This window comes from Notolabrus celidotus, chromosome 7 (genome assembly GCF_009762535.1).
Source record: "Notolabrus celidotus isolate fNotCel1 chromosome 7, fNotCel1.pri, whole genome shotgun sequence".
Classification (NCBI taxonomy): domain Eukaryota; kingdom Metazoa; phylum Chordata; class Actinopteri; order Labriformes; family Labridae; genus Notolabrus; species Notolabrus celidotus.
The window spans coordinates 26,069,367-26,095,469 of record NC_048278.1 but is presented as its reverse complement, the minus strand read 5'-3'; the positions used below and the strand labels follow the sequence as shown (position 1 = coordinate 26,095,469).

Sequence of the window (26,103 nt, the reverse complement as noted above, 5' to 3'; positions counted from 1 at the left end):
AGAATGCACTCTTCTTCAATCAGGATAAATTTGTTAGAAAATTTGAAATTACAAGGACTACTAAGGAGATTCAAAGACAGATTTTCCACTTCCAACACAGATACATCCACCAGTGTATTGGCCTGTACCAAGAATCCCTCCAGTATTTGAGCAAGTAAGAAGGAAGGCTGTGCTGAGATGCATCCGTTGACCGTTGTCCGCCATTTGCGCAGATAAAAGTTGTTAAAGGACAGTGTGCCGACTTCTCAATAGACTGTGTGTAGGCATACACCTTAAGAAGTCTTTCAGTTTAAGTGTGCTCCTTTTAAGCCCCTCTGAGTAAAAACGTATGTGTGATATTAGTGAGAAAACACTGATTGTTAACATTTTGCCAGCTCTGACTTCTGTCACAGTCTCTGCCAAAATTGCAGTATTGTTGTTTACTGTTGACTCACAATTAATTGGCATCAAACCAGTTGCTTTTTAGGGGGCTAAATGGTTATGATAATTACTTTCATATTCTCCCATAACCAATATGGCAGTATTGGAGACCATTATCGTTACCAGCAAATCTGATACTGCAGAAACTTCACCAAAAACTGCCCAATATATATGACAGAGCAAACAAATGAGTGTATAAAAGTTGCTCTTTTGGACTGACCGGACAGAAAAAAGTGTTCTCTGCGATGTGTTTGGCCACCCGCTCATTCTCAGCAGACAGTGACATGATGAGCAGTAGAGCGTCTCTAGCCTGCTGCCCCACTGTTCCCTCCCTGTGGATGAAGGGGATGAGCAGGGAGAAGATGAGGAAGTTAGTTGCTCCCTGATCCTCGCTGGTGTGGAAAAACAGCTCCAGAACTGACGTGTCCTTTGCCAGAACGCAGCACAGTTGGTTGAGCAGCAGCACAAGCTCGGCCTCCACCCTCGGCGCCGTTGTGCCCGAGCAGGACGACAGCAGCATCATGAGCGGTCGCAGGATAGGCTTGTGATGCAACAGAGGCTGATGCGCCTGACCCACCAGCATCTCATACATCTTGAGCTGCTCCAGCTTCATGTCGTCCGTGAACTCCCTGCGCAAGCTCCACACAAAGAGACGCTCCATCACGTTCTCCATCACCACAAACTCCAAGATGGGGCCCATGGCACCGGCCTGGCCACTCTCCTCTTCTATCAACAGGAACAGCATGTGCTCCACATAGTTCTGTACTGCGCTCGCTTCGTCCCCTGGGATGGGGCCGAAACGAGGGCTACTGCTGGAGCCAGTGCTGAGGTTGATGACACTGAGGGAAGACAGGGTGGAGCTGCTGCGAAGGGGGTCATGCTTTTCTAAGATCTTCACCACCTGCATGAAGAGAAAAGAAAAATATTATTCAAACCGAACACAACACAATCATACATCCTTTGATTTTCATGCAGGAGCTACAAGAGATTCTAATGTGACTAAAATGACTTATTATAACAACATCCAGATTAAGAAGAGACACATTCAGAGCTTATAAAATCAGGCTTTTAAATTTATGCTGAAAGAGATTTTTGTGAAAGATTTTATGTTCATATCACAATCACAAAGTTATTTACATGAGGATTCAACAAATTAGTCTTTTCTGTTTATATAAAATGTGGCTGGTGGGTAGCCTCACTTCCTTTACACAGTTCACACCTTTTGTGTGAATTGGAGAGAAGAAAACCTGAACTGACGGACAGAAAATCAATCCAGCAGATCCATGCAGGAAGCATATTGATTGCAGGGATTCAAAAAGTGCAAAAAACACTAAATCAGTTTACATTCTTGCTGACAAAGATGAAATTAATCTGAAACACCCACATAATGTACTGTATACTGTTATTGGCTATTCTATGAACACATATGTACAGGTACAGTGTTTCCTTATTATAGCAGTTTTAAACTCATTTTGTAGTAGGTGAAATTATTCTCCTCTATTTGTCTATCCAACAATAATATGGTGTAAATAGACTCACAGCTCAGCATAAATAAACTCAGTTTTCTAGCACAGAGTGAAACAGCCCTTTGTGTATCCCTGTCCCTCCCTTGTGTGTCCTCTGTGTAGAAACCAGAGTCACAATAAAGGAGCCAGTGTCCCCAGCCTGCCCCTGCTGCCATGACAATAACCCGCTGTACACAAGAGGACTGGGCATGGCTGATGGAAACACGAGAACACAAGTTTGTAATCTGTGTCTGAGCCCGCTGGGGCTCGGCCCAGTGGCCTAAGGATCGGGGATCAGTCAGATTCAGGCAGCAGGACGTTGGCAAAATGAGAGAAGGAAGTCAGGGTTTGTTTGCTGGACATACAGAGGCGTCAGAGGTTTGTTAAACTGTGATGTCTCAGAGTATTACTGCAGTGTTTGCTAAGAAACTTCTAGGTAGAGTTTTTGTAAAGGATTGACAGAGCTGACAGGTCTGTTGATTGTCTGTGTTTGTGATGCATTTAAGTAACGTCAGCTAACAGGTGGAGCACGAACAGCGTACATTGTGAACCCAACTCAACCTTCATAATGAGGTTATTGTGAACTGGTCAGAAAAAAATCTCATTCAGGGGCCTAGCCTTCATTATAAAAGCTGAGCTTTAAACAAATGTTACGGTTGTAGAAAAAAATGGTTTCATGTTAAAAAGCCCAAGAAAATTAAAAGAACAAAAATAGAAAAATTAAGCTAATGGGGAAGTTAAAAAATGCAGTTCCTCAAGTGTCCACTTGGGGCTGGCTCGTTTACAGCAGAGTACAAAAAACTGTTCTGGTCTGTATAGGCTATTTTTCTCTATTTGTACACAACTTGCAGGGGTTAACTTTTTTTTGTAACGCATCTACTTTGAAGATACTGATGCTATGAGTTTGCATAATTAGGCATAATTGCAGGCATGGTGACTGACAGGCAGGCACATAATAGCGGATTGCCAGGAGGCCCAAGGCCCATCTCAGCTCCACGTCTTTGCTTTACTCTTGGTTGACCAAAAGTTAGGTTGAGTCAGCATTTCCAACATAGCGACCAACATCAGCAACCAATGGGTGACTTCCCTGAGACTACATCCAGAGTTTATACTGTCTATGGAAAAAAAGCCTGTGGCATAAGCATGAATGGAGAAACTGAAAGTGCATCATTTGCTCCCTCCTCTTTATTTATAGTTGAGTTCTCTCGAGCTAGAGCCTTGTCCTGAAATGGTGCAGTAGTGCTGCTTCAATTCTGCCAATAAGCACCTGTATGAGTAGTGAAAACCCCTCAATAAAGGTTTTAAAACTGAACACAGAATTGGAACTTCTGATCTATTTTTGTGTCATCAGATATTAACTTTAAAGTATATTGATTTATAAAACTTAGGGATCTTGATGTCACCAGAAAATTAAATTCACTCACAAATCAGATGCTAAAGCTGCAGAATTATGCTTGAACTTGTGGTGTTCAAACTTTCTAGAAGAAGTTGTAACAATACATCGGTGCTAAATCTGCTGACAGTGGTGTCTCGTCTTTAATCTGCAGGAGTTTTATGATGAGTCAGCCTTTAAAGCAAATGACCGTCTCATGCATTATTAATTTAAAACAGCATAATAGATTCAGGCTGTGATCTGAATCCCCAGTTTTAACTTTGCATAAAGATTCCCTAATTATCATTCTAAGATTATTTTTGGGATTAAAAGATTAAATGCAAAATAATAGTATAAAACTTTTATTCTTAGTTGAAGAAGCATGCGAGGAACTGTTGCACCAACTTCACGTCAGTGGATGCGTGCAGGGTCAGTTTTTTCAGACACAACCTTTTTCTGTTCTTAATGTACGCTGGACGGGAGTGTTTCTCTACGAGTGACCAAACAGAAACACATTCATAAAACTTTGGCATTTGGGATGAATGGGATGACTCAGTAACTCTGCAGAGCCTCAGTGACGTGAAACAAACCACCAGCACTGTCTATAGTTAAAGACTGTTGGCAGCGGCAGCAACAAACACATCATTTTGCGTGTCACTACAAACACAATGGGCTCTGTGAGGCTGGAGAGCGGCAGATAACACACAGCAAATGAACACAAACCTTATCTACCAATGAATAAAGCAGCAGTGCTTCTTACACAGAGACAAGGCTGATATTACTTACAACAAGTCGCTCAGATTTCAAGGTTTTCCAAACTGAAACCAAAGTTGAGAGCACTCTCATCCAGCTGCAGATTAACTAGGCATGAAAATACAACTCTGCAGGAGTGAAATTGTGCTGCCAGTCTGCCTACAGCAAATCATGCTTTAATCCAGGATGGAGAGTTCCCTCTTTTTTTTATTGTTATTACAGTCAGTAGGAAGGACTCGTCAGTCTCTGGTATTTTGGATTACATCAACTTCTTAAAGGAAACAAAGGAATATCAAGCAGACACATTGCAACAAACTTACTAGACTGAGCTCATTGCATAAAGGGAGTTACACAAAAAATATTTTACAATGACAAAGGAGGTACAAACCCTTTACTTTAAACCAACAGAACCCTCTAAACCAAAACAACAATCTCATTTAAATGTAGAGGTTATAGACATAATCATTACCAAACAGGATTTCTCTGTGGTTTTAAACAACATTCTACAAACTGCTGCATTACCATCATGCTCAGTGTCAGGTGTGTCACTAGTCAGAGCTGATCTGTGTGGCTTGCATAGCTTTGAGATCAGTTTGTATTCAAAACATTAAGCTCACTTCATACACAGCGCTTCCACATCACTCTGCCTTCACCAACCAAAACATCCATCTAACAAAAAGTGTGTCAACAAAGCCGCCCGACTGTCCTACTCCTTTTACAATGAAGATTTCAAAACACATCAAAACCTCTTCACAAGGTCAACATATTGAAATGATCACACATTTCCTGTCTGCAGATTGTGGTCCAGCTATTGTTACAAGATGCAATTATGAACCATCAAACTCAATTCAGCATTTTCATGACATCAGAGCACACATATAAAGGTGCCTGAAAACATAAATGTAAGCTGTTTCAGTTCCACTCCAGATGATGTGATTTAAAACTAGTACAATAGATACCAACATACTGTTCATGTCAAAAGTTTGTGGAAATTTGAATTTTCAGACATCCCATTTGTATGTTTTAAGTGCAGGTGGTGAAACTCAGAAGAGCACACCAAAACTTCCCATCTTCAGAAGATAATGCAAAACCAGTTCTCAAGTGTCAGACTGTGCACATTTGTTGTATTGCATGATTAAGGTGATATCATACAACAGTATGTGATACAATGATATGACATGTTGCATTTTATTGTCCTCGAAGGGAAACTTGTCTATGAATTGACTGCTGTGTGGATGTAGTAGTAACAAAATAGTAATAACAACAATGGGCAAAAATTTAAAAAATGAAAGGAACAATATGCAAAGTTTTTTTTAAACAGGGCTTACAGTTAAGTCTACATTTCTGCACTGAACCTTACCTCTTGTGTCCAAACAATACTAATCCCTCAAAGCTTCACCAACAGAAAACTTAATAAAAACACAGAGGACTTCAGCTCATTTAGCTGTGAGCTCCACAGAGCGCCACATGAACCCCACACTGACAGCCTCTAATGCAGGCATAAAGCAGCTGACACTGAGTTACCAGCACACTTTTCTATCCCCCTCAGTGCCTGGCCAGTGTCAAACTCCTGACACTGTGTGTAGGTTTTGTTGATCTCAGCGTGGGAGGACTTAGGCCTCTCAGGCTGCCAGGACCCACAGGGGTGAACAGGGACACATGCTGCCTCTCAGAGCCAACAGGCTGAAACATACTGCCAAGGCTCAGCCAGCCATAACTGCACTGTAGTTGTAGTTGTTAGGACAGCACTGAAGTTTTCCTGTCAAGCTGCAGAGCCAAGAGAGAGGAGTGAAGAAAAAGTGGCATCTAAGTGAGAAAAATGTAGAAACTCTTATTTCTGGGGGCAGGTGACTAATCTAAAGAGCAATGTTATGATGAACAACAAATGAAGTTCATTTGCCATAGCTTCTCAAGATTTCTCAAGTTCTTCTCGTGAAATATAAGAGCGTCTCTTCATATTTCTTCATGGCTTTGGAAACTAAGAGAAATACTTTTTTGACAAAGGTTTAATGAAGGATCAGGATCACGGATCTGTCTGAGCATGAGGCTGAAGCCAGGGTTATTAACCTAGCTTAGCATAAAGGCTGCAAGCAACTAGATTGCACAGTGAAAAGTTCAGAAATTCTCCCAGAAACATCACTTAAGTACAGTCAAAATGTGCCGAATTTAGTAATTTGAAATACACACACCAACAGATGTTTAAAAATGCCAATTGGAGGGTTCAAGTAGAGTTTCATGCTGCACTTCTCCTCAGAGTGGTCATTGAAAAGCAATTGTGCTCCACAGGAGGGCTGGTTAAAGTAAGAGCATATAACCAGAATTTGTGTAGTGTTTTTGCATTTCTGCTTCTGTACGGATTGAAGAAACAGATGTTGATGGGAATAGTTTAGAATCAGAGAAAACCAAGCTCCTGTAGCTTTTCATATTTGTAAGTCTAAGTGAGTCGTCAAGATGATACCTACATATTCCAAGCACAGACTTTAAAAATGCAATTTTATTCTTTAGGATCTGGGTGGTGTTTCTGCATGTAATTGACAAATAAGGAGGAAGAGGCAGACAATAATCACAGAGAATCAAGAGGTGGGATGCACAGCAAACGTTTCTGGTTGAATCAAACCCGAGATTTTGCTGTAAATTACACTTGGAACTATCTCATCAAGCTGCTGGAATTTTGATTTAGCACCAGCACTAACCTGAGCCCAGTGGTTCTTGAACACAATCATGCAGGTCTCTGGATCCACCCCCTTCAGGACCAGAGACTGCCCATCTCGATTTCCATTGGCAACCATGGAGGCCATCATCATGGTGACCAGGTAGTGCGTGGGTTAAACCATGTCATAGGCAGGAGAAGGAGGACATTCCTGACTGCTTACTGAGTGCAACCAAAACCATGGGAGGAGGGATAATCACAGAGGACCTGAGGATGCAGAAAAAGCAAACAAGAAGACATCATGACACACAAAATAGCAGCACTGATGCAATGATATGCAGTAAATGTCTCTCTCTCCCTCTCTCTGCATGGTTGGACAGAAGCTATGACAGGCATGCAGGAAAGAGAACAATAACAGGCAAAGTCAGATGACTCAGTGGAGGAGAGACACATCTTGCTTAACTTTGGCTCAGACTCTCCTGCTGCACAGTGGACTTCAGACTGAGATGTCAAATTGCTCTTGGACTAGCTCACACGCCTAGAGTGGATTCCTGCAGGCCCCCTGACGTCACTCTTATTACACAAACATATTTGACATCAGAAGGCAAACAGCAACTGGGTGTGAACGACTCTAGCTGAATGTCAGGAGTCAAGGAAGAAGGGAAAGAGGATTTTGCAGCTCATGCATGAGTTTTGTATGTAGTATTTATGCGTTTTCATTTCTGGATGACATATTTAATGAACTAAGGTCTCCATTGTTTGTGAGAGAAAAGATACATGTTGTTTCAGTTAAAAATAACCCGAGGGCAGCTCTGCTGATCTGATCCAACACTCACATTGGCACAGTGGAAATTTGGAAGATGCCCACTTTCCCCCCTAGTAAGGAGCTAATTTGTTATTTTCCTTGGAGAAGACATTACTGGAAAGATTGACTGCCTGAATAAGACAAACATTTCTTTGAAAACGCTGGGAAATCCTTAATGTGAGGGGGGAAAAAGGGGTAGATCTTGTTATCCTCTAAACTACACCATGTTTCCAGGTAGACGGCTGCACATCAAGAGGAAGGATGTTAGGATGTGCCTTATCTCCTCATGTTTCCGCTCTTTGCAGACAGTGAACGTTTGTGACCACTATAGTTGGAATCATGATTCACACAGAATCGCTACATCGAGACAAACCTCCCATTCAAAATTACGTGCTTTTTCTGTAAGCTATAGCATGTACTCCAGCTGCCCTTACAACAAACATACTTTGCATGCAGTATTATGTGCAATGTGGACAAAGTACACATTTTGCATGCAGTATGCAAACAATTGAGACATGCTAACTTGTGCCTTGAACTCTGACCCTCTTTCACATACATCTATTGCAGTTGCAGAGGTTGAGTGAGAAAAAAGCATCCAGGAGGATGAGGTTGCCAGAGAGACCAGGAGCTCCCAGCCACTTAATTTATGTTGTGAGAGGCATTACATGAGCATCAACCTCAAAAACATCCCAAATTATCATACATGGATGTTCTCAAGACAGATGCTGGTTTAGAGAGCACTGGCGAACTAGCGAAATGCATGGAGAATCAGGATGACTTGGAAATTTGCTTGAGGGCTTGTCTGAGGATCACCAAATTAGCAGAAATTCCAAATATTAGTGAAAATAATAGCTGCCATTCAGTAAGCTACCTAGTCTATGTGATATATTTCTCCACCAGCCAGAGGATTATGGGTGAGAAAACTAGAAAGGCTTACATCCAAAAACCCAAAATACAACCAGATGTAGTGGACATCTTGATATTTGAGGTATACTACATTTTAAATACATGTATATGTATTGGAACACACTAAATCTTTACCTTGGATACTGAATAGCATGTAATCATGGGTGTTGGTACACAGCCTAAGAGTATACTGCTATGCTAGCTACCCAGACAGCACTTACTGGGATGGCTAAATTGCCAACTTTGACATGCTTATATACTAACAATGACAGCATTCAAATTGTAATGTGAGCAACTATAGTGTTTACCATCTAACCTAAGCATGCTTTTTTTTCTTCTAGACAAGATTATTGTAATGGGCTTTTAACAGGTTTAACTCAAAAATTGATCAATAGATTACAATTGGTACAAAATTCAGCAGCAAGACTTAACTAAAACCAAGAAGAGAGCACATTACTCCTGGTTTAATGACCCTACACTGGCTGCACATTGCTTTTAGAATAGCACTTCACAGCCTGGCCCCTGAATATATCTGTGATTTGCTGTCACCCTACTAGCCCGGGCACAGCCTCAGATCCTCAGGCAGGAACCTCCTTACAGTTCCCATCACAAAGTTAAAATCTAAGGGTGACCGAGCGTTTGCTGTGCAGGCTCCACGACTGTGGAACGACCTGCCGGAGGATCTCAGGCAAGCTGCATTAGTATCTTCTTTTAATTCACAGCTGAAAACATATTTTTAGCGAAAGGCCTTCCTGTAATATTGTTTTATCCACGATGTTACATTTATTTTTAATCTACTTTTATTCACTCATTGTTTTATTTGTTTAACTGATTTCAATTTATTCATTGTTTTAATTGCTTTTAGTAGTTTCTCTTTTACTCTTTTCTAAGTTGTTCCTCTTAAATTGTCTGGCCAGCCATATTCAGTCACTCCTTTTGGTACTTACTTAGAAGTTGAAATGCTAGCTTTGGCATGCTAATGTGCTCACAATGAAAATATTCACATTATGATGCAGATGAACTATAATGTTAACTATGTTCACCATCTAACCAAATCATGCTAGTGTTAGCATTAAGCTTTACACACAGTACAGCTGAAACTTGCAGGAATCAAAATGTAGTGGATTCAGGATAGAAACTAGGATAGGTTTATCCACTTACTGATGTTGTTGAAAAAAATGGCTCACATTTAGGCAGACATATGCATCGAACGATCTAGCTTTGCAACATGTGCGGCTTAACAGAACATAACATTGTTCAAGTGTGTCTGCCTTAGAGCACCAATGAGAGGTCAGGACATACACTTTCACCAAACAACACAGGATCATATACACTCTGTCACCGCAGGGGATCAACTGTAAAACATGCAGCAGCTGCATGCCACAACACCATGTCAGAGCCTCCTTTAGCCTGCCCCTACATCTGCCTCTCAGCCAATCACAGATTGCCCCCTCCTTTTGAATCAACTTTATGCCACAGAAACATCCCAACCAGACACAGAGTTTAGGTGTAACAAGGAACGCAGTGAAACTTTCACCATCTGCTTTCAGTTAGGGTAGAGTGTCGGCTGGTTGGATTCTTGAGCAGGAATGTAAAAGCAGTGTGGAGAGTGTGCTAGCTTGTGTCTGAGTGTGTGTGTATGTGTGTGTCTGTGTGTGTGTGTGTGTGTGTGTGTGTGTGTGTGTGTGTGTGTGTGTGTGTGTGTGTGTGTGTGTGTGTGTGTGTGTGTGTGTGTGTGGGTCTCTTGAGGGGTTTCTTACCTTTGCTGGAACATCTTCAGGAGAGACGGGTCGCTAAGCAGACAAGGTCCTCATTCTTGTCACGCTGTCACTGCTAAAAGAGAGGAGAAGGAGATATGTCAAGAGAGGAGCTGGAAGTAAGTGTCCGTGTGAGAGGCAAGGCGTGCTGGGAAGTGACTGGACATGAGTAAGCTGCTGTGAACGCCACTTGGATGGAGATGGAAGGGAGGAGGTTATACGAAGGGAGGGAGGGAAGAGGAGAGCAGGAGGGGGGAGGGAGAGAGAAATGAAAAACAGGGTGAGACAAAGTCTACAGAAAAGGAGGAGGTACAAGAAATATGACAGCTACAGTAACATACAGAGCACAGAATAAACCAATCATGTGCAAGCATAATATTTCTTTGTTTTTTCACATGCTCATGATCCTTCCGCTGTGGGAGTAAAACACTTTTGTCCTTTCAATGAGTGTTGTGATGAAGTTATAACCCTTCTCAACTGCAACAGGTTCAAATAACAACATTACACCCGCCTTTCTTTAACACTTTCACCAAAACAAAATGAGAATCATTTTATGTGATTTTGCAGCTTCGAAACACTAAAGAACTTCGGATTTTTTTAACCGTATGTCCAAAATAATACAACTACTTCAAAAACTATGTATTTGTGGTTTCTGGGAGGATTTCAAAATGTGGCGTCTTTTGGAAACAAGCAACCTTTCATTTAAGCATGATGCTGTGTACACAGAGACAGTGAGAAACAGACAGATGGTGATAGATGTGTGCATCTATGTGTGTGGGTGAGTGTGCTAAAGAGGAGTCATCAAACACTTATTTTGTTCCAAAGGTTTTTTTTACAATAATGCATGAAATCAGACACCTTGTCATCAAAGTCTGACCTGCTCCACCAGCTGATATGCAGCAGCACCAGAGAAAAACTACATTTTCCTTTTGCTGGTCCAACAGCAGGCTTTGATAGCAGTTGCCAGGCTAGTAACCAACCATAAGCTTCTGATTGCCAGAACTAACAGATCAGTCCCCATGTCTTTGTTCTTTATAACTGGAGTGATAACAGCCCTGTGTACTCGTAGCTCCTGTGTCAGCAGTGAGAGGCTGACATTAAAGAGGTTTAATATTTAACACAATAATGCTTTACTTGCAGAAGAGATGTTAACTCATTACAGATTAACTAGCAACAGGGCTGCAAGTAACAATTATAGATTTAGCAATAATTAAAAAAAAAAAAACAAGGTGTGAAAAATTGTACTGCAATTTCTAATCAAAAAGCCATGTTTTCAAATTGCTTCAGAGTCACATCAAAGCACAAAAAACACAAAGACTCTTCTTCTACTGTAATTAATGACAATGAAAAGCAGTACTTCTTTTGAAATGTGTCAATGTTGCTTAAAAATTGAAATGAATGGATTATCAAAGCAGCTGGCAATTAATTTCATAACAGCCAAGAGCTGCAGTTTCAGCTCTACATCTTGGCTGATAAATGAGAGAAATATGCGACACAGAGTGACAAAGATATGTTTAAGACATAGAGAAGTCTGCCCATAAGTGAGCACGATAAGTCTGTTTTTCAGGACTGCCCATAAGTGGTCAAATTTGGTTAAGGAAGAAGAAGTAGGAGATGAAGAAGACACTGATGATAAAGAGGATGAACAGGAAGAAAATGACCATGAAGAAGACAAAGAAGAAAAGGACTATGATGAGCATGACAAAGAAGAAGAAGGTGATGAGGAAGACAAAGATGAAGACCATGTGGAAGAGCAAGAAGAAGAAGACCATGAGGAAGACAAAGAAGACCACGAGAAAGACGAAGAAGAGCAAGATGATAAAGGAAGCCGAAGAAGAAGACCATGTGGAAGAAGAAGAAAAGAAGGCCATGTGAAGAGGAAGAAGAAGACCATGAGGAAGACAAAGAAGACCATGAGGGAGACAAAGAAGAAGAACATGAGAAAGAAGAAGAAGAGCAAGATGATGAAGAAGACAAAGAAGAAGACCATGTTGAATAGGAAGAAGAAGGCCATGTGGAAGTAAATGAAGAAGGAGACCATGAAGAATACTAATAAGAAGACCATGAGAAATACAAAGAAGAAGAACACGATGATGAGGAAGACCAAGAAGATGATGAAGAATAAGAAAAAGAGGTTTCATGCCTTGCTCAAGAGCTCTCTGGCAATGCCCCAAAGGTTAACTGGAGCCTCTCCAGAAACCAGTCCAGCCTTGTAACTTTGGTCCTTAAGGCTGTGTCGAATCGACGGCGTAACCTATGCCGGAGGTCCACATAGCTACTGTACCTACACAGAGGCCTACGCATGTAGCTGACGTGCACCTCCTCCAAAATGTAACTACGGCAGCATTGCATTTCCGGGATCCCCGCTCATCAGTGACTACAGACTGAGCTACTGCTGCCCCATTAAACAAGTAGAAGAACGTATGACATCACAGATTTTATTTCTTAAACATTGATATATGAGTCTCAAAAAACCATGAGAGGATTGGTTCATATCACTGCTAGGGGCAACATTAGCAAACTTGTTTTTACATAAGCGATAATGTAAAATCATTATATGAGCAAACTGAGTATTACCTCCTGCTGAGTGTTTTCTAACTCCTTATAGAACACCAGGAAGGACTGAATAGGGTTTTTTATTATCACATGGAACATTTGACCAGTGATTGGCTGATTTTGAAATGGACCTTTCCAAACTGGCCCTCCTGCTGTGGTGTGCTCTGCCCAAACCTTTTACTTTTGCAGGATGCCTCTGAAGTTTTTTTTTGCGTGTGTGTTATTTTCAGTTAACAAGATTAGCCTTTAAAAAGCAGAGATTAGCTCCTCCCAGACAACAATACACAGGCAACAACTCCTCTTCAAGTGTGCTCCATTTGGTACTGTAAAAGGCTGTCTAGTACATGAGCCAAATAGGTTGGACTCATAACATTTCAAACAACTCACAGACAATCTGAAGGCAGAATCTGCTCAGCAACACAAAGAACAGTGCTTGGTATTTGAGGAATAAAAAGCATCTTTCCAGCTAATTTACAAGAATTACAGTTTGAATGAAAGTCATGGCTTAACGTCATGCTCTCATTTATAGTAACTGATGATGTCACACAGAGCAAGAGCCCACAGTTAACCAGAAGACACTGCTCTACTTGCTTAAAATAACAAGAAGTACAGTAGAGCCTTGAATAGGATGAGTAGAGCACATGCAAGAGAAACTGGTCCTTAAAAACACATCTTTAGTGCAAATCTGTTGGTTCTGAAGAAGTGTCCTCAGATTTTAATGTTCTCATAAGAGTACAGTGTTGTGTGTGTGTATCTATTCATTTAAAGCCACAAACTGCCAAAGAATCAGTCTCATGCTAGACAAACCTCCCAAGATTCTCCTGATTTGGAAAATTCTAATGATCCCCTTATGGCAATTTGATAATTACACATAATTTCTGCTTTCCCTTCTGCACAGTCAGAGGATCAGTCCAGGCTTGGATTAACCTCAATGATAATGTAGAAACTGCATACCTTTCCTGTATAGCATGAGAGGATTTTTAATAGTCATATAAAACACAATGCTGGTAGGGCTGTATATAACAATTATATTCATAAAGAAAGTGTTGTTTTTTTTAAGTTTTTGCTCCTGTTTTGTTTGTTTTTTGTTGATATGTTATTTAACTGAACAATAGGCTCAGTCACACTGATTATATACTTCTTTCTTTTAATTATGTCTCATTTTTCACCCAGTAGGTCATGATTGAAGGCATTGAAAGCCAAGTTTTATTTACACCAACATTTATACTGAGTAAAGGTCAATTTGAAAACTTGAAAACACACTTCAAGTCAGCTGGCCTTTAGTCATTTGAAAACAACATGACTACATGAACTCCTTTTAAACTAGCTAAACAAAAGGCACCAATGTGAAACAATTTCATAAGGTGACATATTTAAAGCTTTCACTTAAAAGCAGACATCCTCTTGTGCTCCCTGCGGGTGTTAGATGATTAGCAGGGTACTGCTTCAAAAGCAACGCTCAACTCAGAGGAATTGAATAACACTTAAACATAAGCTGTTACACGCTGAATCCTTTTGTATTTTTTTAAACGTAATCACCAGACACAAAGCACTATTATTCAAAGCTTTCAGTGGCTTTCAAATGTGATCTTATAATGACTGCAGTGATGTTAAGCAGCTGCTGAAGCATCTCCTCAACATTAATACGAAAAGTGGTCAGCTCTTCTTGATGAACAAGGAACTAGTCATTAACCATATCAAAACATCCGTCTTCGCTGAAACATGTTTGGCAGTCCGGCAATGCCAACTGTATTTACTCAGATCCCCATTGGCTACAGTGTTGTAATGGTAGCAGAAAAATATATCAACACGCATTAATAACTAGACTGTAACAGTAAGTCATGATAATTAAGAACAGCAATTTACACCAACTCAAAACATGTCAAATTATATAACTTCTCTATAAAATGATCACTGTTTAAGATTGCAAAGAGAAGCCCCACAGTAAGTAATCCACTACAACACAGGAAATACTTCCATGAAATTATTGCTCAATAATACACATTCTCTGCATCATACTTGCTCCACAAATTGGAAACAGAAAAAAACCCTCTGATGACAGCAGCAGAGTAGAATAATGATGTCAGTATTAAAAAGTTATAGGTTCTTCAGTACTGCTGCATGAGTGTAATCATTTTTATTACTTAACGAATGCAGCTGGAAATGAGGAATGTCCCCATTCTATTCAGGGGGTTGGTTTTACAAGTATTGTTGTCCAAGGAGCAACAACCTGTTTGTCTCCTCACTACCAAGATAAACATGACGACAAAGTGAGAACATGAGCTTGGCTATTGTGTCGCACGTCAGGGTAAAGGTGGAATCAAACAGAAAAAACAGGGAGGCAAGATAAAGCCCCAGGCTGAAAGGAGCCACACAGTGTAAACATAAAAGGGAAACGATAGCCTCAAGGGGCTTGTGTCATTTTTTTCTGACCCGGTTTCTGGTATTGTCAGCTGTCTACCATCCCTTAGGTTTTCATACACACAGGCGTGGTCAGGATAAATAGCTCAAAGGCAAGAGAGACACACCCTTTACTCAGAATAGAGAAGATCTTTCAAACTAAACAAGAGTTTTGACCTCATCCTCTGGGATTCATTAAAAAAAGAGTAGAAAAAAACAATTTAAAACTACTTATTTCATACATATTAACTTAGGTTGTAAGTAGAGTTGTTCCAGAGCTAGTAAAGTACACATTTCAATACTACTGTTGGTTATCAGGGACAAGTCGGCCAATACACCATTTTGAAACCATCATTTTAGCCCAGTTTTTTTCCTTCTACAAAAAAGTAGTCTCAATAGGAATTAAATGTATTGTAGCTAATACTAGCTACCACTGTTGTAGACCAGAAAAAAACGACTGTTTCAAGGTATATTACCGTGGGACAATAGCTAACAACAACAGCTTGATGCTGGCTAAGACTGTAGCGTTAGATTAAGCTAGCTTACTGTCAGTAGCTACTGTTTTACTATAAGGCATTTTAGGGCTTAATTATGTCCAATTTCAAATTTCAGTCATTGTAAAATGGACACTATCTCATAAGCCTCATTCAGTGTTTCGCAAACTTCAAAAGGGGCAATAAGCTGAACTGAAACTAATGTTAAGCTTAACCTCTATGTACAGAGGGATTTTCTGGGTTAGGATTCTTTCCGGCCAGGTCATTCAGCAGTAGTAGCAATCATTTCTTATTATTTATTTATAGTACACAGGTAATGTAAAACAAGAAAAATATTTGGTACTTGAAAACCAGAAGTATAGACAGGCTATCTGTAATTTTAGAACGAATAACACCAGGATACCTAAGGTCACCTGAAGGTATAAAGGCCTGGATGGAAAAGATAGATTTTGTAACCTTTGTCACGATAATCGTGTGGGCGATGAGAACCATATTTTGTTTGAATGCAGGAACACAAGCATTCTGAATAATAAAGAGAGGTTCATACCCAGGTATTATTCCAAACGTCCCTATGTGTTTAACTTAATTCTACTTTTGCAATCAGATAAGCCAAAATGTATCTGTAAATTAGGAGCTTTTCTGAAGAATGTCCTTTCATTGTTTAAGCAAGATCTGCTGTACTTCAACCATGCTGTGTGCCATCATAACATTGTTTTGTTATTTGTAATTTATGTTCTGCGGCTCCATACCATGTGATCATGGTCTGAGCATCAAATTAAAATGAAATGAAAAATGAAAAAAGGAATAAAACAGAATAAATGAACTAATATTCACACAGGTATTAAGGGGACCTCCCTTTCAACTGATTCTTAAGTCTTTGTCCTGGATACAGTAAAGAGAAGGAATAAAACATTCTTGAATCATCTGTAGTTTAAGGTGAGGGATCATAGTGCTGGATACTCAAGTGATATCTCCAGGAAACAGACCAAATTGCATTTCTCTCTAACCAGCCTTGGCACTCAAAGGGGAGATTTAAAGTGGCCAGGTGGCAGCCATGGCAACTCCATGTCAGTAGGGCCCATTAAAGTGATAGCAGCTGTTGAAATATTTAGAGCTAAAGGTGAGACCATTGAAGAGCAAGATAGTGCATGCATTGTCTGCTTATTTATTATAGCCTTCACCATCCTTTACCTATCAACAACACAGGGTGGACGATGCCATTCATTTGCTGATCAATGTTTATATTGCTTTTGGCCAGAGGAGCAGTGACCGCAGTGTTTATCTTCTGAGCAGACAGATTTAGATTAATAATCTCTCAGATGAATACATCACAAATTACACAGCTGTCTAATAAATTACTAATCATTTTGTGAAATCAGCAAATAAAATCCTAAATAAACTATATTGCTGCACAATTTCTGACAAATATTTGACTTGACCCGTGCCAAACCAGTGCCTCTCATGTGGCATTTTAAATTAGGAACAACAACAACACATCTGTCTGTATCACCACCCTGAAAACATAATTCACATCATCAATCAGGTACACAGTGCATGCACACAATGCAAACAAAAGCAGACTGCCTACTATACTGTTTGTTGAAAATATAACAGAGGTACAGATTTTTGAAGTAAGTATTGTGATCTTCTGAGATCAGGGAACAGAAGAGCCTCCCTCATTGTTTCCCTAGGAATGTTTCACATCCACACAAAATGTGATTTAGGAAAAAACCTCCTTCAAGGACAACAGTTTTGAATGTCTCAGTTTATATGACTAAATCTTTACTGGTGTGTAACAAGGTGGCAAAACATTGAACCAAGTGAACTTCATTGTGTCATTTATAGATAAAAAATGTCCATATAAGTTATATAAAGCCATGCGGTTTCTGAACATCACAACCCAGGCTCAACAGGTGCTGAAATATGACTTCAATCAGCTTATGAGATAAGACTCTGATTATGTAAGCAGATCTATACTGCATGTGAAAATCCACAGACGTGCAGGAGAGACATGTCTGAGGGCTAACAGGGTGTTGGCTGTTTTACTCGCCTCCAAACAGGTTTGAGAAACAGGCTGTTCCTACATTATCACTCAAATCAAAAGAGGAGATTTATTAACATGTTCCAACACACATCCAGGTGCTCAGCTTAGCTTGAAGGGGAATACATACCGTTCTAAAAAATAAGCACTGTAAATGAAGTTGGTAAAGACTTAAAAAGCCAAACAGAGGATACTAGAGTTTTTATACCCTATTGTTAAGTTCATAACATTTGGCAAATATCCCAATCTGCCAATCTTTTCAAAGAGAGCTCAGCTTACACCGCAGAGATAAGACCTACAAAGGGTTTTTATTCTTTGACTTGCTTCCTGCTGATATTGTCAGAGTGTGATGTCATCCTTCACTGGTGTATGAATGAGTCAGTGGATGTGCAAACGCACATGGGAGTGAGTCTTGATTGCCCGTAGTGTAAGAATTTGATAACCCCTTGGTTTAAATTTTTTTCATTTTTCCAGCAAACCTTTTAAATCAACAAAACTTTTATCTACAGTAAAAAGTCAAAATTCATGTTCAATAAACTTTAACAACCTACATTAGAGGTATGGGGAAATACAGATACATTGGCCTAAAACAATCAAACATGTTCAAACAAGACAAGAGGTCTCTCTAGAAGCTGATGATCATTTTTGTATACCATGTTCATGTTTAGACTAAGTTCAGCACTAGGGACTACTTCCTAGTCGTCAAAACAGAAATTCAAATTACGACCAACAGACTAGTCTGCAGGCTAACTCAGAAAATAGCCAAATTGTCAACAATTTATTCAACATAACTAAACATAGTATCGCAGTCTAAGGGTAAACAGTGAGGCTGACATTAGAAATGCTAGCACCAGCCTTCAGTCCACATGCCTATGCTGGTTAACCGTTCCAGTCAAATGGTAATATGCCAGTTTAGTCAGACACAGATACAACTTACATTATTTAATTGTTGATGATGATAATGGAAGGTCTTAAATTGGTTGGTTGCTTCATTGTAGATGTTCCTTATTTCGAAAAAAAAAAAAAAAAAATCCTTACTTATTTTTGTGCATTGCCTTTACACTGCTTGGCAGTACCTGCACCCAAATTGACTTGAAGCACTTTGTTACTCTTACTGATCTTGTTTCCTCTTGTCTAGATCTTTGCTTGTGTTGTTCTTGTTCTCGTATGTACGTCACTTTGGATAAAAGCGTCTGCTAAATGACATTGTAACATTGTAACATTGTAACATTTACGTCAAAACACTGCCAAACAGCATCCCACTACAAGATGCCATCTGTATTCTTGTCTGCATCTGGGGAGTAGAGCATTGTAGCACTATAGAGAGGATCATCAGCATATTGACAGATTGATACTTTAGCATGGCCAGGACATTATGGGTTTTGATGCATCTATGTTGCAATTATAAAAAGTTCAAATGGAAATCTGGGGATAGGAAAATTATTTTTGTTATTCTAACAAATCTTTTTCTAATTTCCAAAAATGTACCTTTACCTAAACATTCTTTACAGTGTTTTTTACATTGTTTTTTTTCTCTCTCTCACAGGCTGAATCACAACATTGTATGTACACAATGTGGACTGGTGATGACATCATTCCTTCTCTCATGTTGGTATGAGGCTTCAGCCTATCCCCTCACCACAATGGGCTTCTGTGAGAGATAAGAATGTGTTTAGTGTGGGTACATCCTATCTCTTCTCCTGCTGCTTCCTCTGCGGCTCGTTTGCATCACGTACTTGCTGATTTAAAAAAAATAAAAAAGCCATGTTTGCATGTGGAATGAAAAGAGGGACAGAAGATACGGCGTGTCTGTGAACCTCAGAGATATCTATCAGAGGGATGACAGCAAGCTACAGCGTTGCACTCACATCATTAGCTAACTGGATGAAAAGATCGTTCATGACATGAAACTGAGTTCTCTTAAAAAATGCACAGCTAATGCAAAATCTGGAGCTTGTTTTAAAGGGAATACACAGCATACCAAAATGCCTGTGGGCCCCATCTGTGTCAAATATTTGCTTGGGTGTGGATAAGCGTGAACCTGTTTTTACTCAGTTTCGTTTTCCGTCTTAAAACATATAGCTCCTTAAAAACTGAGGTTTGGAGCTCTATGTTTTCACTTTACTCTAAACATGAAAATAGACTTGTGAAGGTTTGTTTGGTAGAAGTGTTTCAATGTGTATTTTCCTGGGTTAAGATGTTGAAATGACCAACTTACAGCTTTCTGATTTTCTGCTCCCATAAATGTATGCCCTCATATTCGGGGAAAAACTGTTTCCTTGATTTTGGTCTGTGTTATCTCCCCAGTGGTCTATAATTGTTACCATTAAAACTGCTTTTATTGCATTAAATTATCTTACTGATATTTAACAATGTTATCAAATATATAACCCTGGAAAAATAGGATGACTCCTTCAAAATTAGCTCCTTTGAGGAAAAGGAAATGTCTACTTGAGCCTCCAGTTAGCAGCACAATGCCCCTGTGATTACCTTTTCTACCATTCATTTTCAATGCAAAAGAGATGCAAAACATGTATGGGATGTTGACTCACTGTCAAAGTAATAAAACACAGGCCAACTGTGGCATGTGCACAATAATGCCATACATTATACATGTGAATGACTTTTAATGACATAAGACAAACTGCAGGTGTACCCATAACTTGTACCTCCACTCCAGTTCATTCTTAGATAACAGAAGTGGTTCAACCTGACTTGGTTACAACCTCTATTTCTTCACAATGCTGAAGAGATGCTTCTTCAAAAGATGCCATTTGAAGTTTTCTGTTGAACAAAGAGCTAGAGATTAACAAATGGATCAATAACAGACATAAAAGACTCAATTTCTATCTATGTAACCACATTCAGAGTCCCATCAGTATTAAAGTAAAAATGTGTGCTAGAGTACCTAACAGAAAAGACCACTCTGGTGTCAGTATGTCAGGTATGGAGCTTAAGTCAGTACATTGATAGCCTTACCTAGCATAAGAAGGTTTCTCATGGCAACATTTGTGATTTGTTTAATCTGTAAACTAACTGAAAAGTAAAACCACACAATCTCTCTGATGGCAAGAGACTTGCCTGGTACTTGTCTGGTTTCTGTATGCCAACACATAGCTTTAGCTTGTATCCTATCCCCTGCTACAACCACAATTAGTCTTTTTTTATTTCTGTTGATATACAAGTAAAATAAAGATGCAGATAAAACAATTGAAAATGTGATAGGGTTTTCTTTAAACCTTGAAAAGATGCTGTAGCTAGCTGCTTCTATGTGTAACCTGTGTTTAAGCTAAAATAGGCAAATCAGCTCCCTGCTCTAGCTTAATACTCCAAGAACAGACATAAGAGTGGTCAGCTTTCTTATGTAATGCCCTGGAAAGAAAATAACAATGTTGAATGAACATTTTTTTCAATGAAAAAAAGGTTAAATAAAAGTATGCTGTAACTTCACTCTTGGCTTAACTGTTAGGTCATACTGCTAGCATCATTGCCACATAGCTTTTTCATGTTGGCTGTGTTAGTTACTTCTCCAGGTCTGTCTGGGGAAAGCAAGGAATGTGGGGCTAATCCCAAACATGGGACAAAGCTGAGCTGTCCGAGTATGTGGTAGGAAAAGAACACACACACACACACACACACACACACACACACACACACACACACACACACACACACACACACACACACACACACACACACACACACACACACACACACACACACACACATTATAATTTACACCGTATTTTGTGATCAAGAAATATTTAAAAATACTTGTCATTAGTTTTACATTGTGTAGCCCTATAGAAAGCAACAAGCAAGGTGTGTTGAATCTGATCCAAATCAAAAACTTGTGATCTGAATCTATACATGTAACAACATTAGTATGACCAGGATTCATAGTCTAGTATTCCTGTGTTATAGACCATAACACGCATGTTAGTCAAACTGACCTTCCATTATATTTGATGTGAAAATCACAAGTAATTACATATATGACTCGTCAACCACACATTCTTCTCGTTCCTCAGAAAGTTATCATGTTAACGAGGCCATCAGGACAAATCCTCCATCTGTTACTCAAGACTCTATAGCAGAACTGATGAGGCAGAGACCTGTGACTTTCAATTACACCTACATCTGAGATTCCACAAATTGATCCTGATCCTAAATTAAGTGTTGTTAAGAAAGATGACAAATTACACTAAACCTTTTTCAACTATCAGAAAAGCTACGTAATGTCACATCCTTTATTGTTACATAATCAGAAAGTATCTTTAAAACTGTGATCCTCCTGAGAAACCTGATCTATTTTCATCCTTTCCGTGACTAAGAGCAACCCAGCTCATAGTCAAGAGTTCAGAAAAGGGTCACTCATGGTTTACAAGTGGTCTTAAAAGGTATCCACATGAATAGCAGTTTTAAGACCGTCTCAAAGACCACTAGTACAGACACACTTGATTTTGAAGTTTGTGGAGGACACTTGTGATCTAAGATCAAGCAACAGTTCGACCAAAAAAAGGAAAATGAGAGGGTTTAATTCATATCATGTGACTTTGTTGTGGAATTTCAGTCACGTGACAACACATGGCAGTTGATTCGGGTGGGCAGGCGGAATGTGAAATTGACCATGAGCGAAACGCCACACAGGTCACATGACTAGAACTGAGCCAGCTCCATGACAACTGGGCACTCATACACAGAGCTTGTGCTCAAGTTTTCCTTCTTCAAATGTCAATTTCTAAAGTAAGAAATTTTTTTCAAGCCTAAATAAACAGAGGGTTGGCAAGTGTAGAGGGAGGACCTTCATGCACAATGCTGCGAATGTACTCTTAGAATATAAAAGTGATAATAAATAAGAGGCAATCATCTCAAAGTTTGGTATGTTTATGTATGTTTAACTCAAGCATTTTCATGCAAGTTTACAAGTTTAAGGAAACGCTGTGTTTAAAAACTGTGGGATATGTTCTCTTTCTTTCTTTCTTTCTTTCTTTCTTTCTTTCTTTCTTTCTTTCTTTCTTTCTTTCTTTCTTTCTCTACATCTTGCATGATGGCAAGCTAAAGACCTTTGGTTTTTGAAAAAAATTATAATTTGAATGTGCCAACTCTGGAGACAATAACTGTTGTCAGCATTATCACAGTTTCCTGCACCTTTTTATACAAATAAACCAGTGGTTTGATTACGGATGAGTCATACTGGAAATAAAAGTTAGTTGCAGCCCTAAAAAAACGTATTTTCAAGTACTCACACACTCTGGAAACTTGCAGCTGACAAACAAACACACACACAAACAAACACACACACACACAAACAAACAAACAGGGCGGTAAAAATAACCACTCTGGCAATTTTGTGATAAATGAAACTAACGATGAAGTAGCTCCCCTTTCTACAGAGAAAAACAACCTGATCAACACATGACATCATTAAATTTCTTCCACAGCACAGTTCACATCAGGTGATTGTAAACAGCATTGATTTCACAGGTGGAATAGAACACCTGTGAAGGAATGACGCTCACACAAGATAGCCTGACCTAAAACATTCATGATGTTTTCAGGTAACACAACACTGCCTGCATGCTTTATTCTCCCTCACAATGGATGGCTGAGTTCAAAGCTCATTAGGACTCAGCAGGAGGTCTGGAGGTAAACCAGGACAGGTAGGAAGGTAGTCTGACCTCCAGACTTAGACCTGCATGTGGTTGTAAAATAACTGCCAAGAGCAAACAACAGCACATGGTTAGGCTGTAATATATCAAGGAATGGTGCTGTGAGCACTGCAAGTTACTGCAGGATTATGAAACCAGATCCAATGGAAAACATGTTATTAAGCAGTGGCTGGGATTGCAAAATTGGAAATCAAAGGGTGGGTCTGGTTTGTCTCTATGGTGAGACACAACACAACAATGAAGCAAAGCAGAGACAGATACGTTTTACACTTTTACAACTTTGCAATGATTCTAATTAGCCTTGTTTCAGCTGGGGATCACCCAGAAAACCCAGCAGACCTCTGGTTCCCCCTGAAAGAACACTTTGGAGATAGGCTACCCAACCCTTCCACCCACCCGCACATGTCAATCACAGACTCAGCAACTGTCACAGAAAGCAAAACAAACGCACACACATGGTCCAATAACTACAGAAATACCGCTTACAGGTTATAATTTAACCAGTAAGATAAGGCACAGTTGTTCACAAGACTAGGTGTTGTCATGCGTACTGTTCCGAGTTTCTTACCGTGGGACGGATCCTCCGGCTGGACGTGAAAAGCGCACAGCAGTGTGGAGCGGCGGCGTCGATCAGCAGGTTTGACTCACTCAGCACACCGAGTCCTAGCACAGAACCGAGTTATTCGATCTCGCAGATGCACAGTGTCCCTCTTTCATAACAGTACGCCTTACAGTCCTTGAGTGAAGCCGTGCTACTTAACCTGGTCCTCTGCATACACACTCATAGGTGAAGCAGCTCTAATCCTCAACTGAACGCTCCTCCTACTGAGCTACAGCAGACCCACCTCCACTGCTGGAGAGTTTCAGATTTAAAGCTCCTGTGAGGAGTTTGGAGCTGGTTATGAAACAGACTGAAAATAAAACTCATGCCTCTTTGTAAGCTACAATGAGAGCTTCTGTGACAAGATGTTCTTCTTCTGTAAAGTTATTTCTGATGTCCCAAACTGCTGCTACAGTGTGAGTGGATCTATAAACAACAGGCTACAGAAAGTCTTTTTTTTTCCACAGCAAAGATTCTTGATGAGTGATACTTGACTGTTAAAAGACAAGATGAGTTTTGTATTAAAATTACCTACTTGCATTTACAGGACAAAATCAACAAATAGAACATATGTACTGCTTAGTCCACAGGGGGGCGCCAAAATCTACAGAACCATTAGTTACTCAGTGTAGTCTTCACATGTGTTTTTCATATTGCTTCCTGAGAAATGACCCTGTAAGAAATTATGAATGGCTCCCATGCACATGTAAAAATAAAACAGGTGTTCAGATGATTTCATGTTGGTTTTCCTGGTGGGTGGGCTCACTAGGTTTAAACAGCCTGGCTGTTTTTACTCCATAGTCAACCACTCCTCAGAATCTATATTTTGAGATGGACAAGGCATCATATGAATTATTCTGTCGGGTAATATTAAATGAACAAGGTATTTCACATTTTACATAGATCGCTGTGATATGTCCCCACCTGCTGAATGAATCAGTGAAACACTAGAAGAGGATGAGTAGGAGCCTTATGACCAAAGGAGACAAAAACTAAACAGCCGAAGAAAAAATAGACATAGCCTACCTGGTTGCCAGCCAAGCTGATTTAGATAAGACTATGAAGCTGTCAACATAAAACTCTATTTTGATATATAGTACATATGCTCTAAGTAAAGCCATTTACTCTGAGGTAAATCTATCTGGTGTTTCCATCTGCATTATCATAATCACTGTGAATTACACACTAAGAATATATTCCTAGTCATTAAAAAAGCAGAACCTGAATGTTACACTTGATCGGGGATAAAGGTAGCTCAGGTGATTTAAACAAATTGAAACTGAAAAAAAAAATGTGTTTCTTTTTAGTGGTGATGACAATGCTTCCAAATGGAACTCATTCAAGAGAAAGACATATTTAAAATCCCATTTAATTATATAATAATTATAGAAGAAGAAGAAGAAGAAGAAGAAGAAGAAAAGTTATAGTAATGATAATAACAATAATAATGACACTAATAATAAATTATTTATAATATTATTGTTATTATTATTGTTATTATTATTATTATTACTGTTATTGTTTTTATTATTATAACTATTATTATGATTATTATGATTATAAGAAGTAGTAGTTATGGTAGTAGTAGTATTTAATTTGAGTTTGTTTCACTGGGGTACAAGAATTACAAGGTATGTAGTGACATCTAGTGTAAGAACAGCTGAATTGCATTTTTCCTCAGTTATGTTTACAACAGCTCAGCGTGTGATGCAAGAAGTAGGCACATTTTTCTCTTAATTTTGAGTATTTGGTGTAAGTATTTTGACTCTGTTACATGCCACTTTACACTGGACAATGACCACCACTGTGCCTTCTGTGTTTTTTATAACTATTTATTACTGCCTATTTATTTCAACTCAATAGTTTAGCTGCTCTATTTATTCTCTCTCTCTCTCTCTCTCTCTCTCTCTCTCTCTCTCTCTCTCTCTCTCTCTCTCTCTCTCTATATATATATATATATATATATATATATATATATATATATATATATGTATATATATTGCAACATTTGCACCCTGCACTACCTCACTCACTGTTCTATCTATTTATCTATTCCCCCCCATTATCCATATTTAGTTTAGTTTAGTTTAACTCACATAGTCAGCCCTTTTTTAGTCTGTCGTCATGTTGTTGTTTTGTCTTGTATTCATATTCTGTCTTTGTTGTCAGTG

General features: G+C 39.3%; 1 protein-coding gene across 3 annotated transcripts in view; it reads right to left on the bottom strand.

Annotated features, from left to right (window-relative positions):
* The window catches only part of fam160a1a (family with sequence similarity 160 member A1a), a 36,220-nt gene extending 12,005 nt beyond the window's left edge, over nt 1–24,215 (bottom strand). The window contains exons 1-5 of one of the 3 annotated variants that reach the window (XM_034688728.1): nt 23,900–24,215; nt 20,386–20,443; nt 10,172–10,244; nt 6,744–6,967; nt 641–1,321 (exon numbers count right to left, since the gene is read on the bottom strand). In XM_034688728.1, coding sequence (XP_034544619.1) covers nt 641–1,321; nt 6,744–6,854 — 792 coding nt within the window. In that variant the 5' untranslated portion in view covers nt 6,855–6,967; nt 10,172–10,244; nt 20,386–20,443; nt 23,900–24,215. The remainder of the gene's footprint in view (nt 1–640; nt 1,322–6,743; nt 6,968–10,171; nt 10,245–20,385; nt 20,444–23,899) is intronic. The other 2 variants (XM_034688726.1, XM_034688727.1) reach the window with 2 other exon arrangements.
* Between the last annotated feature and the right edge of the window lie 1,888 nt (nt 24,216–26,103).